Raw genomic sequence first — 12,834 nt, 5'->3', positions numbered from 1 at the left:
GGTCAAAGCATTAGCAAGGTTGAGACCCACTGTTTTAGAGTTTTAATCAAACATACCACTTGGACAAGAAAGGTTTGCCTGACCCAAGCCATGGTATTTCCAATCACTTCAATGCATGTGCCATGCTGCACAATGCATAGTGAAGACTGAAGTAGAATCCATGCCTTTGAAATGCAGGGTTGGCAAAGAATATGAAAGATATCTTGAGCTACCAAGGGCCTATACAACTCTGTGTTGGAAGAAGTTCAGTCAGAAGGCTGCTTAGACCTCAAGATGAGATGCCATCTCATATCCTCCAGATTCACTATCAGAAGGGACTGGTCCCTGAAAAAGGACACCATGGTCAGTCAAGGGGAGTGCTAAAAAGGAAGACATTCTGAGATGGATTGACACAGTGGTTGCAGCAATGGGTTCAAGGGTAACAATTGTGAGGATGGCCCAGCACGGTACAGGGTTTCATCCTGATGTACACGGGCTCTTATGAGTCAGAACCAGTTTCAGGACACCGAACGACTTTCCATAAATATAGCTTACTCTTCCTTCCTTCCTCCCTCCCTCCCTCCCTTCCTCCCTCCCTCCCTCCCTCCCTCCCTCCCTCTCTCTCTCTCTCTCTCTCTCTCTCTCTCTCTCTCTCTCTCTCTCTCTCTCTCTCTCTCTCTCTCTCTTTCTTTCTTTCTTTCTTTCTTTCTTTCTGTAAACAGCTGCGGCAATTGAACATACAGAAAGGCTAAATGTGCCCAGGGGCAGTTAAGAGGTGGAACAAAGGGGAACATCTCCACCTCTGTGAGGACACCTTGCTCTGCCTGGTTCACTGGTTACTCGGAGGGCCAGTCGCTCTAGTCCTCTAAGACGTGTTCCTCTTGGTGGGGCCTGCGGGTGGGGCTCTACATGCAACTGGACAAGGAGTGGCCTTTCTTCACAGGCTAAAAGGAAACTCACACTTTGTCAAACGTTTTCCTTCTTCCTAAACTTGGGCAAACATTTTACTTCTTCCTAGACCATCCTCCTCTCTGGGGACTCAGGCCAGCTCTTGTCAGCCAGACTGTCTGCTGTGGCCGGTCATCCTCCCCAAAGGGTATCCGTTTCTAAACTCCCTCAGGAGCCTCTTCTTCCTGATCCAAATACTCAGCAGCCCAGCAAGTGAAGAGAGATGGAAACAGACAGTGGAAACCCTGAAGGGCAAATTCACTTGGATCGAGATGATCTTTAAAGTATTTCACTTTTGAATTGGCTCAAAGAGAAATAAGAGTAAGGCTGGAGAAGACCTGCTTCCATCGTTTCTGAGCCAGGCCTCCCACTCTCCTTTTACTTCTAGTCTGGGAGATTGTGTGTTCCAAGACATTCTCCCCCTCCCCCCGACCCCCACAGCGCACCCTATATTATGTGGGTCCCTTTCTTTTGGATTTTATAGGTACATGTAATATTTATGTGTCAGTGACCTTTTGCAGTCATTTTAGAGACGGACTGTTTACATTCAGGAATTTTCTTTAGGGTCTCCAAAGTCCTTTGTGTGTTTTCCAGGAAAGGCACTCAGTAGGAACCAAAACAAACAACTGAATAACTCAAACTTCACTGGAGCCAAAGCCCTTACGAGAGTCCGGCGGGTGGGGCGGGGTGGGGTGGGGGGTTAGCATTGGTTTTTGTTGCTTTCCCCGACCCTGGTGCAGCCCAAGAGACTTGAGCCATTCCTCCTTCCGTTCGGTTTCAGAAAGTACTGAGGTGCTGCTGAAAGGTACCTTCTGAGCCCTCGGTTGTAGAAACCTTGACACTGTTGGGAGAGCCTTTTGCCAAACATGCTTTGGAGATGATCCAGAAACAGAAAAACACTGCTTACTTCACCACACCGCTGGGAAAGTTTATCCCAGAACTTTTCACAATTTGTCTCACATGGTCAACATGGGGGACAGACAGGTAAAGGTACATTATTGCTTTGGCCCGAATCCACTTTTCCTTTACAGAACTGAAATGATTTCATTTAGGCCAGTGGTTCTCAACCTTCCTAATGCTGCGACCCTTTAATACAGTTCCTCTTGTGGTAGTGACCCCCCAACCATAACATTGTTTTCACTGCCACTTCATAAGTGTAATTTTGCGACTCTTATGACTCAGGAGACCCCTGTGAAAGGGTCGTTCGACCCCCAAAGGTGTTGCGACCCACAGGTTGAGAACCGCTGATCTAGGCCTTCATTTCTTAGAGATTCATCAGAGTGCTATCCGTGGTTACCCTTCAGTCCACACTGACCACGTTGAAACATATTTAGTTGTTTGTTTTGTGACCAAAAGGCTATTCTAGAGTCAGCAAGGGCTTCCTTCACTCAGAATGGAAAATCAACTTTGAACTACCAGCTCTTTGACTGGGCACGTTATTGAATATGTTGGCGTCCCATGGTAATGCAGATGGTCAACATGCTCGTGTAGAGGTTGGAGGTTGGAGGCCACCAGTGACCTCAGAAGAAAGGTCTTGTGGTCAACTTCCAAACACTTATCCATTCAAGACCCTGTGGTACACAGTTCTACTCTGATGCACATGGGGTCACTGTGAGTCAGAACCAACTCTGTGACGGTTAGTTTTTCATTTAATCTTTTGGAGTCTCAGCTCCTTGGTTGTACAACCGCAAAAATAGCTACAAGGATTAAATGCAGGAGTAGGTATAAAAGCGCTTGGTACAGTTTTTGATCATATGTACTAGTCAATGCATGTCTGGTTTCTCTAGTCAAGCCACAAAGTTCTCTATTTCTTTATTTCAAAGTCTACAAAAATCCAAAGCATCATGTCTACTGACCAATAATGTACTACAAACAAACCTCTACCAACAATGGAAGTCCATGGTAAGCCGAGGCCGACCTACAAGCTAAGAGATGGTTTTCCCAACTGCCAATGACCTTGCCTTGGCTTCTACCATAGCAAAGAGGAGCCAGGCTCTCTCGGGCGGTGGCTGCTACATAGCATAACTACTATAATCAACCTGATTTGAGTCTCTCTTATACCTAGATTGTTGGAATTTCTAAGGCTTGTCAATATTTATAATAGGAATAGCAGAGAAGAAGGGCACCATTACTATTCCATTAACAGGGTGAAGTCATTGGCTGTAAAGGTCAAGTAGGTCAGCTGTAAGGTTATCTTGTGAATGTACAATAATATCAAGACTTCTGTTTTCCTCTACTACCTCTGAAGTTGCCTAGTGTCCTGCTGTCCAACCACTTGGTTTCCACCAGCAAGGCTGATGTTGATATGGCTAACACTGGCCCTCTAAGTGTTTAAAAGCCCTGGTGGTACAGTGGTTATGCACTGGCTGCTACCTACAAGGTCAGCAGTTAGAAACTACCAACAACCCCATGAGGGAAAGACGTGACTTTCTATTCCCATAAAGTGTTACAATCTTGGGATCCCATAAGGGCAGCTCTATCCTGTCCAATAGGGTCACGATGAGTCAGAATGGATCTGATGGCAGTGATTTAAAAAAAAAGTGTTTTACACAAAATAATTCATCTACTGACAACTCAATGGATCATGTTCTTACTTTTCCTTATGTTACATATAAGGAAACGATAATACAAAGGAGTCAAGGCCATTGCCCAAGATCATAAAGTCAACCCAAGCAGTCACAGTCAGGAGCCCATGCTCCTGGCTGATCATACTGTCTCTCGAAGGTATGCTTGTCATTCACAAAGGTGCATAATAACTCAAATAAAGTGTGCCCTTCACTTGAAATGCCGTCAGACCTATGCAAGAATCATCTGAAAGTACCGAATATACTCATGTATAAGCCGAGTTTTTCAGCACAATTTAAATGCAAATTTTGTGGTAAAATTCAGTGCCTTGGCTGCTATTCAGGTCAGCTTATACTCGAGTTTATATGGTAGTTTGTAATTAGCTAATCAAATAATTTGATTTTTGGAGGACTTTACTTGAGGATATACTTCATCTCCTTCTAAGAACTGCATCACAATCTGTTCCTGGAAGCTGGTAGGAAACTAATTTCCCTCCAGGAAGCAGCCTTTGGCCAGACCGCCCATGGCTGTATAAGAGCAACGTAGTGGGAGGCCAGAGTCTATTGCCTGCTTCCTGTCCCGAGCTGTATGCTTCCTGTGCATGTTCATTTCCTAAATAGTAACGTAAAGGAAGGAACTGGTTGTAGGACAACGAACCCCAAATGAAGAGGCCGCGTTCCAGTACTTGCCCCTTGACACTCGGGGAATTACCTGGACACCTCGTCCAGTGCCAATCTTTCCAAAGCCAGGAGAGCAAATTCACATCTAGGAATGAATGACTCAGCCTTTCATGAATTCCTTTAGGGATATGAGCATGATTCTATATTAAATAATTCTATATTAAGACAGACATCTACAATAATTAAATGGTATTAAATAGTTACACAGAAAGATATATGTGATTAGATGTAAATTTTACAAAAGAACATTAGGGATGATTTAACGTACATATTAGGGATTTCTGACATCCTTCAGAAACAAAAATCCCCAATTCTGGAAGAAGGGGAGTGGTCTTCAAGGTGCCCAGACATTCATGGGTAGAAGGAAGAATGCACTACTCACCGTGGCCTCCCTTTCCCTGCCCACTCTTGATAGCTCCCTAAAATCTTGGCTACTCGACCTCAAGAATGCATCACTCCTATGACAAGTGAGTGAGGCGGGACCTTTTCCTCGTCCTTCCGGGGAACTGGTACTTGTCCTAGATGGCCCCGATCCTGACAGATGTTCTTAGATGGCCCTGATCCTGGCATAGATGTTCTTAGATGGCCCTGATCCTGGCATAGATGTACTGACCATCAACCAAATGGCCCTTGTGGCATTTTTACAACAGAGGGTCATGCTGGGGAAGTTCAAAACCACGCTGCCAGGTTCTACCAGGCCTTATCTTGCCTTGATTCTCCCTTACAAATCCTCACAGTGATCCTGCCCCAGCCTGCGTTTCACCTGGAGAAAGGATTCATAGTTATAAGTGACTCGTAGGTCTCTCAGGACTCATGGGTAGAGAGCCCTGTACAGCCCTCTAGCCTGGGGTTCTGTGGAGTGAAAAACACAACAGATCAGGCAACTTCAAACCCGATGCTACTGTCTCACCTTGGACCACTCACCGAACTCTCAAAGCCTATGTTTTCTGAAATCCACTCATTTTCAGCTTCGTGAGGATGGAATGTAATTTGTATGCACAACCCAATAAGGTACATCAATCCCCCTGCTGGAAGCTAGGATGACAACCATGGAGTTCTCACTTCCACATCTGTCCCTGAATGAAATCCCTGGTTGTCTGGGCTTTGGCTCTTATCACGGTAGTGATGCATGTTTAGTAAGAGACAGCGGTTTTGTTGAGGCTGGACATTTGAAAAAGACTTTTTAGAATGTAAGAGACTCTAAGACCTCACCAACAGATGATTTTAGAATAGCAACACTTTTCAAGGCCACTAAAGTAAAATAACTTAAACAACAAAGCCAAATAAAATTAAATGAGGGCCATGTGTCAATTCCAATGATGCTCCTCTACTTACTGGGTGAAAGGATTAGTCAATGAAAGCGGGAAGGCATTTGCTCCTCTAAAATTACATTCAGGGGCCCGTGTGCAGGGATGGAGTGCTTGGCTGTTCAATGAAAGGTCAGGGGCTCAAACTCACCAGTAGCTCCGTGGGAAAAATGTGTGGCAGCCTGCTTCCTTAATGATTTTAGCCTTGGAAATCCATGGGGGCAGTTCTACTCTGTCTGATAGGGTTATCTGATCCGGGATCGACTCCACAGCAGGGCGTATGTTGGGTGGGTTTGGTATCATGAGCTTGAGTTCACACCAAAAAATTGAAGCTAAGAAAGGACTATTGAAGACTGATTCAAGAGGTCTTATAGGAGGGGGCACTGAGAACACGTCAACAAAGGATTTTAAAACTGCCTTTGAAGTGATGTGTCACTTATCAAGGAGAAAAGAATAATGAAGTCACTAACCCGCAGAGCCGGTCAATGCTTGTTGAGTGAATGAACAACAACGCCTATGGAATCGTCATAAGACACAAAAAATGGCCATTGGACACAAAACCAGAAAACAAAACCACGCCGGAAATCACTACCGCACGCACTGCCATTGAGTCCATTCTGACCCAGAGGATCCTAGATGCTTTAACTGAAATCCTTGTGGAGAGGTCCCTGTTGGCTTTCCCGGGAGAAAGCCCGGTTTGTGTTTCAGCTGGAGAGCTAGTGCTTGCGCCCACTGAAGGCAAAGGCCAGCGACCCTGCCGGGACCTCCAGTGACCCAACTGCTGAAAGATGATGCAGAAAAGCTCAAAGGAGGGACGTCGCCGATGGAGCCCAGGGAGAAGAGGGCAGGCAGGGTACAAAATAGGCTGCAAAGAGTGTAGGAAGGGCAGGGGAGAGAGAACAGTAGTTCTTTTAAAGTGTGCCTAATCCAAAGATTAAGTAATGCATGGTATTTATAGAAAGGGTATTTTGGACAATGAAGTTAGTAAACAATGTTGGATTTCTTCTCTCTTCCTCTTTTCCGATCTTGTGTTTTTCTTTTTATTTTTCCCTCTCAATTTAATTGGAAAAGTATGGAATTTCTTTTCTGTAAACCCTAAGTCCTATGGGGACCAGATGGTGCTGTGGGCTGGCTGTTGGGCAGCCGATTGCAAGATCCGCAGTTCAAAACCACCAGCTGCTCCTTGGAAGAAAGATGAGGCTGTCTGCTCTCAGAAAGAGTTACAGTCTTAGAAATCCACAGAGGCAGTTCTACTCTATCCTACAGGGTCGCTGTGAGTCAGAATTGATTCGATGGCAGTGAGTGAGTGTTCTAAACGCAGATTCTATGTTATTTGATTTCTAAGCGTGGGAGGCTTACACTGCTGTGTTTAGAGCAAACACGGCTCAGATCACTTTACCTTGGGCTTATATGCATTGAGCATGGACATCTCCACATTTTGGCCTCGGACGTGTTTCGGCTGCCTCTGGACCGGCGGCGAGGAGGAGGACTTCTGGTTGTTGCGGCAGACACAAATGAAAAAGAAGAGCAAAGCGATGGCCAGGGGGATCGCCACGCTGGGCACCAGTATGTACAAGATTTCCATTTTATTCTTCTCCTTGGAATCCTTTGAATCTGGGTGTAAAAACAAAGAAGAGCAAATGTTAGGCTCGTTAGAATAACACATATAATGTTACATTCCCTGCTTTAAAATGACCTTCTATCCTACTGTACACACAAAGCCACGGTGGGAAGGGATGGGGGAAGAATCCATTGCTTATTAAAATGTGTTTCCATCAAACCTTCAGCATAATTTACTGAGGTTAAAAAGTTTAAAGTTCAAACGTTTAAAAATGGCGAAGGGTTATGATGAAGACTGTCTATGCATGTGGGTCCCCTTCTGATTCGGCTTCTCTGTAGCTGTAGAGCAGCCTTAAAAGTGAAAGGCCACGGAGAGGACTGGATATATCCGAGACCGCTAATGTAGCCTAGAAGGCTCTTCCTGCATCGGCTGTCAGCCCAGACCAACTACAACTGCGCTCCAGGAACCATGCCCTTGCTTGGCCGGTTTCAACTGCCAGGGCCAGGCCTGCATCTTCCGGCATGGACGTCACTACAGAACCCTGGCCTCAGTGTCTGCAAAGTCACGGAGCTGGCCCGAGAATGCAGGGCCTAGGCACAGGGCTTGGGCCGGTTCTGGGGAGCTGTGCACCTTGCACAGCTCAAATGAGGTAAAACTCATTTACCTCTCCGGGCCTCATCTTGCTCCTCATTTCAGAAGTGCCGTGTCTATGCTGAATGGTGCCCGGGGTTCTCGACCGCAGAGCAGTTCTATAAATCCTGGTTACATAATTTTTTTCTTTATCAAGTTTATTTTTAATTTTCAGTACATTACTTTTAGAGAGAGGGGTCACATAATGGTATGTCCTGGTAACCAATAACCTTATCAGATTGTTTACGAAAACCTAAATTGTGAAAAATTAGGTCAACTCAAATTCACAAATGCTTATTGTTCATTATAGGAAGATGAGGAATGCACTTATAATACCAACCCTTCACTTGTTCATTAGTTCAATGAAAAAAATCTATGTGCCAAACGAAGAAGCCCTGGTGGTTAAAGCACCAGGCTGCAAACCAGAGGTTGGTGGTTCAAACCCACGAGCTGCTCCACCGTTGAAAGATGTGGCTGTCTGTCTCTATACGGATTTACACTCTTGGGAGCCTGATGGCAGCAGTTCTGTAATGGTTTACAGGGTTGCTATGAACTGGAATTGATTCCACAGCAGCGGGGTTTCGGGTTGGTTTAATGTTATTAGCTTGGTTTTACATTTAGAGAACTTGAGGTTAAGAGGAGATTATTGAAGACTGCAAGAGGTTAGAAAGGGACATTGAAAAAATGCACGGGAAACTCTGGCTATAAAATACAGAATGAGAATCTAACTCCACACCTTCCCAAGGTCAATGGCCATGAGGCAGACATCAGTCACGCCCCCCGCCTTCCATTTTCCTAATCCCTCTGATACCAACCACATGGCCTCCGGCTTCTCTTGGGTTTCATCATACATCGCAATGGCCACACCGAACTCGCAGACAGTACTCAATGCAGGGGTTTACTCGGGAAGCTGACAAAATATTAATGATCAAGTTCTTTTGTCTGCAATGCCTCTTCTCAGCCATGCTAGCAGGCATGTCTCTCTCTGGTCCTGGACCTCTCAGCCATGCGGTCCCTTAGCCTTGTTCATTCAGTCTGGGAACCTGCTCCTGAGCCGCATGGTCGTGAGGCGGCACTTCCACCCTGCTCATGATCTGAGAGTGACTTTGCCTCATTGGTTTCAGTCTTGCTCCCCTGTTCTGGCTCATGATCTTGGCGTTACTGCCTCTGGTACCTCGGCTGCCTTCGCCACTTCAGATAGGGGTCTTGCATACGCTCCACCAGTGGCAATTCTATCTTGTTGGTTACAGGATTCTCTGTCTTCCTGTGTCTGAGATGGCTCACTTACAGGCACAGTGGAATGGCAAAACTGACCAACTGCCCATTTGCATAGTCCAATCATTTGATGGGCCTTATGAAGACTTGGTCAGAGGAGCCATATTAAGTAACTTACTTCACTACATGCCCCAAAGGCTGAGTGTTGAGAATATACAGTGTACTAACCCTCAGGTGAGTTTGGGGAAGGGTAAAATCTGGTTACTAGTTATAATAAAAAATTAATGTCTATCATTTTATTTTGGCAGAAAAATCATTATTGCTGATTATTATGACTATGGACCAGGTGCTATTCTAAGCCATTTTCCTTAACTCATTTATCCTCACAAGCAACTCAGGGAGGCAGGTACCACCATCCTTCTCTCCATTTCTCTAGACGAGACAGCTGAGGGCCAAGGGTAACATCACTTGCGAAGAACAGATGAGGGGCGGTGGGCACAGCTTCAAAAGGCTGGTGGAAATTTTCCATGATCTTTTACTTTCCTTTTTCCACCAACTTTTTGAAGTCCCCTCATATAGCTGGCAAGTAAAATGTTTCCATTTCTGGCTGGTGGCCTCGGTTCAGAACTCCCATTCTACATTACACTGCCAGGTAGTTGAGAATGGTGCCCCTGGGCGGTCCCATGGCTTGACACACTTGGCTGCTCATCCTGACGATCTACTTCTGAAAACTCAGTCGAGGAAAGCACCACAGAGCACACGTGCCTTCTGACCCCTACGGGGTTGGCAATGACTCAACAGCGTCCACTGGTTTAAGAACGGCAGTCTTGTGACTCTTTTCTTGGGGTTTTAGGGTTCTTCCTGCTTCCCGCAGGTAGGACAGATGAGGTCAGTCTGAAAAGTACCAAAGAACCCTGAGGTTTCAGCAGATCTGCTGCCTTTGAACTTACTACTCCGTACACTCATCTCTCACCACCATTGAGCCAAAGCGCAGCGACTCACTGACCCTATAGGAGAGGGCAGAACGGAGGGTTTCTGAGACTGAAACTGTTCTCAGAGTAGAAAGGCCTGACTTTCCCCACCAGAGCGGCTGGTGGGGAGATTTCATGTCTGCCTGGCAGTTCATAACCACTCTGGCACCAGCTCTCCTTCCATGAAGAGTACAGCCCAGGAAATCCTCGGGGGGCAGTTCTAGTCGTTTTGTAAGTTCCCTGGGAATTGGAATTGATGTACAGCACACAATAACAACGTTGTTCGCCCCACCCCACCCCATCCCTGTCCCGGGATAAACCAAGCATTATCTCCTGAAGCTTCCGTGTTATTCAGCTCTTGTCAGGAAAATATATAACCCAACACGTACGATGTAAATGTACAGTTGGGCCATTCTAATCATTGCTACAAACTGAGTCTCACGAGTCAGGTCTGTGGATGTGTAGATAGATGGAAAGGTCTCACCTATGCGGAAGCGTGCCCATCATAGGACCTCACTGAGATGACTGCGTATCCACACAACAGAGCCAGCACAGAAAAGTGAGCAAAGTGCATTTTAGAGTCAGAAACCGCTGAATACCGTGCTTGCCAATTACCCGTGCAGCCTTCGGTAGGTACTGATTCTCTGAGCAGATGGACTGTCCTGTAAATGGGCACGATAATAAGGCCCACACGTCACAGAGTTGTTGTGAGGAAGAAACGAAGACCTCGGTAGATTCAATTACATGTTAGTGTCATAATTCTTTTCCTTTTGTGTTGGAAGGGCATTTGGGGAGAGAGGTATTGGTTGGACATTCACAATTGCTCTAAGCAAGAAACTTAATTTGTCTTGCCTCAGTTTCCTCATTTCTTCAACAGGTACCATGATACCTGCTTTTCCTAACTTAAGGAGCTCTGGTAACCAAAAGGTCAGCAGTTCAAACCCACCTACTAGTCTATGGGAGCAAGATGTGACAGTCTGCTTCCACCAAGATGTACAGCTTTGGGAACCTATGGGAGCAGTTCTCCTTTGTCCTGTAGGGTGGCTATGAGTTGGAATGGGCTCGATGGCGGTGCATGAGTAGGTTTTCTATCACACTTAGTTCATATATGTATCAAACGAAACAATGCTCATGAAAGAACCTTACAAATTAAAAGCTAACACACGGTTGTTGGACGCTGTCATCATCATTATGAATAGTACAAAACTCTTCAAAGTTCCTGTGGGAGGAGGGGGGAGATCTCTGTTGTTCTTGGATTTTCACTGGAATCACAAAGAAGGCAATGGTTATGAAAGGAATGAGGCTAATTTAGAACTAATGCAACACTAGTCTTTTTCCCGGCCTAGGTTTTTAGCAACAAGAGAAAGTTGGGCTCTCACCTGCTTGGCAAACAAAGAAGCCTATTCATTCTGTATCAGATTATTCACGGAACGCCTTTTATTGTACACGGGAAGCCTGGGACAAATCCCCTTGTAGGTTTGCGGAAGAACAAACTTCAAGAAGCTAAATCCTTTAAACGTAGACAAACTTGACTCCTTCTGATTGTACTGAGGGTATGTGAGTGAGCACAACAGGCTCAGTGTCTTCCTGCCAAGTGCAATGAGCAGGCGGAAGAGAACGTGGTCACGTAGGAAGTGACAGAAAACAAATTCAATCCTATTGCAAGTCTACTGTGAAGTGAGCTTCCTACCCTGCAGTTTTCTGGGTTTGGTCAACCAGGGATTCACTCTCTGGTTCAAAAGACCCATATATAAAAATATTCCGTGGGACTGCTAATGGAAAATTAGGACACTAGCATTTGCCAAGCCCCCTTTTATGTTCCAGAATTTTATTCTTTATGGTAACTATGGAGTTTCTCTAACTTGATGTTATTTTTGTACTGACTTTACACATAGAGGAATTGAGGCTGAGACGAGATGAATGATTTGCCAAAGCTCGAAAGGAGTAGAGTTGGAACGCAAGCCCGCCTTACTTTAATGCTGCTTTGCTTTTAAAAAAGTACTGTTAATAGAAATACTGCTAAAATAGCATGTGGAATCTTCTCGCATCATTTTAAAGGCACATACCATTTTTAAAAGTCACTTTAGAATAAGGAGTATTATTCTTTCTATTTACTTTAAGGGGTAATGGACATCTCCTGTGTCGATTAGAAAACTGTCCAAAAATTGGACTGGTGAAGAGTTTTAATACTTTGGAACAACTGTTTACATGTGTAATGCACATATTAAGTACGTAAAGTTAAATGCTTGGGATTTCTTTAAACCAACCATTTAGTCTAGATCACATGATTGAGTTCTTTTTAAAATCAACAATTTGGTATCAGAGTCCAAATCTGACATTCCTGTTTTATTTTTACAATGACATGCAATACTTAGATTAGTAATTAAATATAATGGAGAAAATACCTCTTTCTTATCCTGCGGCTTAAAGCAAGGTAAACATGATTCTTTATTCAAGAGGTACTTTCAGAAAGTGAAACATCATTTGGGATATTGCTTTGAGTTTAAATCAGAAAATTATATGAATTTATGACAGATACGGGAGGGAATTGTACAGAACCTTAGAACCCAAAGGAAAGTTAAAAATTTAAATTATGATTTTTATCTGAAAAGTGGAAGGAGAAGGAAGAGGACAAACAGGGATCACCACTATCTTTGGTTTGAAGATGACAAAATAAGTGGATGCGTGGAAGACAGGGCTGAGCACCACTGTTGCTTAAGCCTGAGAGAAAGGGTCCTAATTAACCCTTCAATCGCCATGCTGAGTTCAGCCACCCCCTCTCTTGTTTGGATGGTAAAAGTACTAAGAATGTGATCTATTTATTGCATTATATACAAATGAATTCTTAAAAACACCGAGATGATACAACATAAATGAAATGATTAAGAAGATGCCTTAACTATAACAAGTTCGGTGTAGTTCTTCATTTGTGAGCACTAGAATCCACGTGAGTTTCCTAAAAAGATTCTATACGCACT

The 12,834-nt window shown here is 44.6% G+C and overlaps 1 protein-coding gene across 1 annotated transcript in view; it reads right to left on the bottom strand.

The window, feature by feature from the left end:
- ROR1 (receptor tyrosine kinase like orphan receptor 1) overlaps nucleotides 1–12,834 on the bottom strand; it is a 469,887-nt gene that overhangs the window by 18,313 nt on the left and 438,740 nt on the right. Inside the window, exon 8 of the mRNA XM_075557156.1 lies at nucleotides 6,879–7,093. Within this exon, the coding sequence (XP_075413271.1) occupies nucleotides 6,879–7,093 (215 nt within the window). The remainder of the gene's footprint in view (nucleotides 1–6,878; nucleotides 7,094–12,834) is intronic.

The sequence above is a fragment of the Tenrec ecaudatus genome, chromosome 1, assembly GCF_050624435.1.
Source record: "Tenrec ecaudatus isolate mTenEca1 chromosome 1, mTenEca1.hap1, whole genome shotgun sequence".
Lineage (NCBI taxonomy): Eukaryota > Metazoa > Chordata > Mammalia > Afrosoricida > Tenrecidae > Tenrec > Tenrec ecaudatus.
Note: the sequence above shows the minus strand (reverse complement) of the source record. Positions and strands in the feature narration are given on the sequence as shown.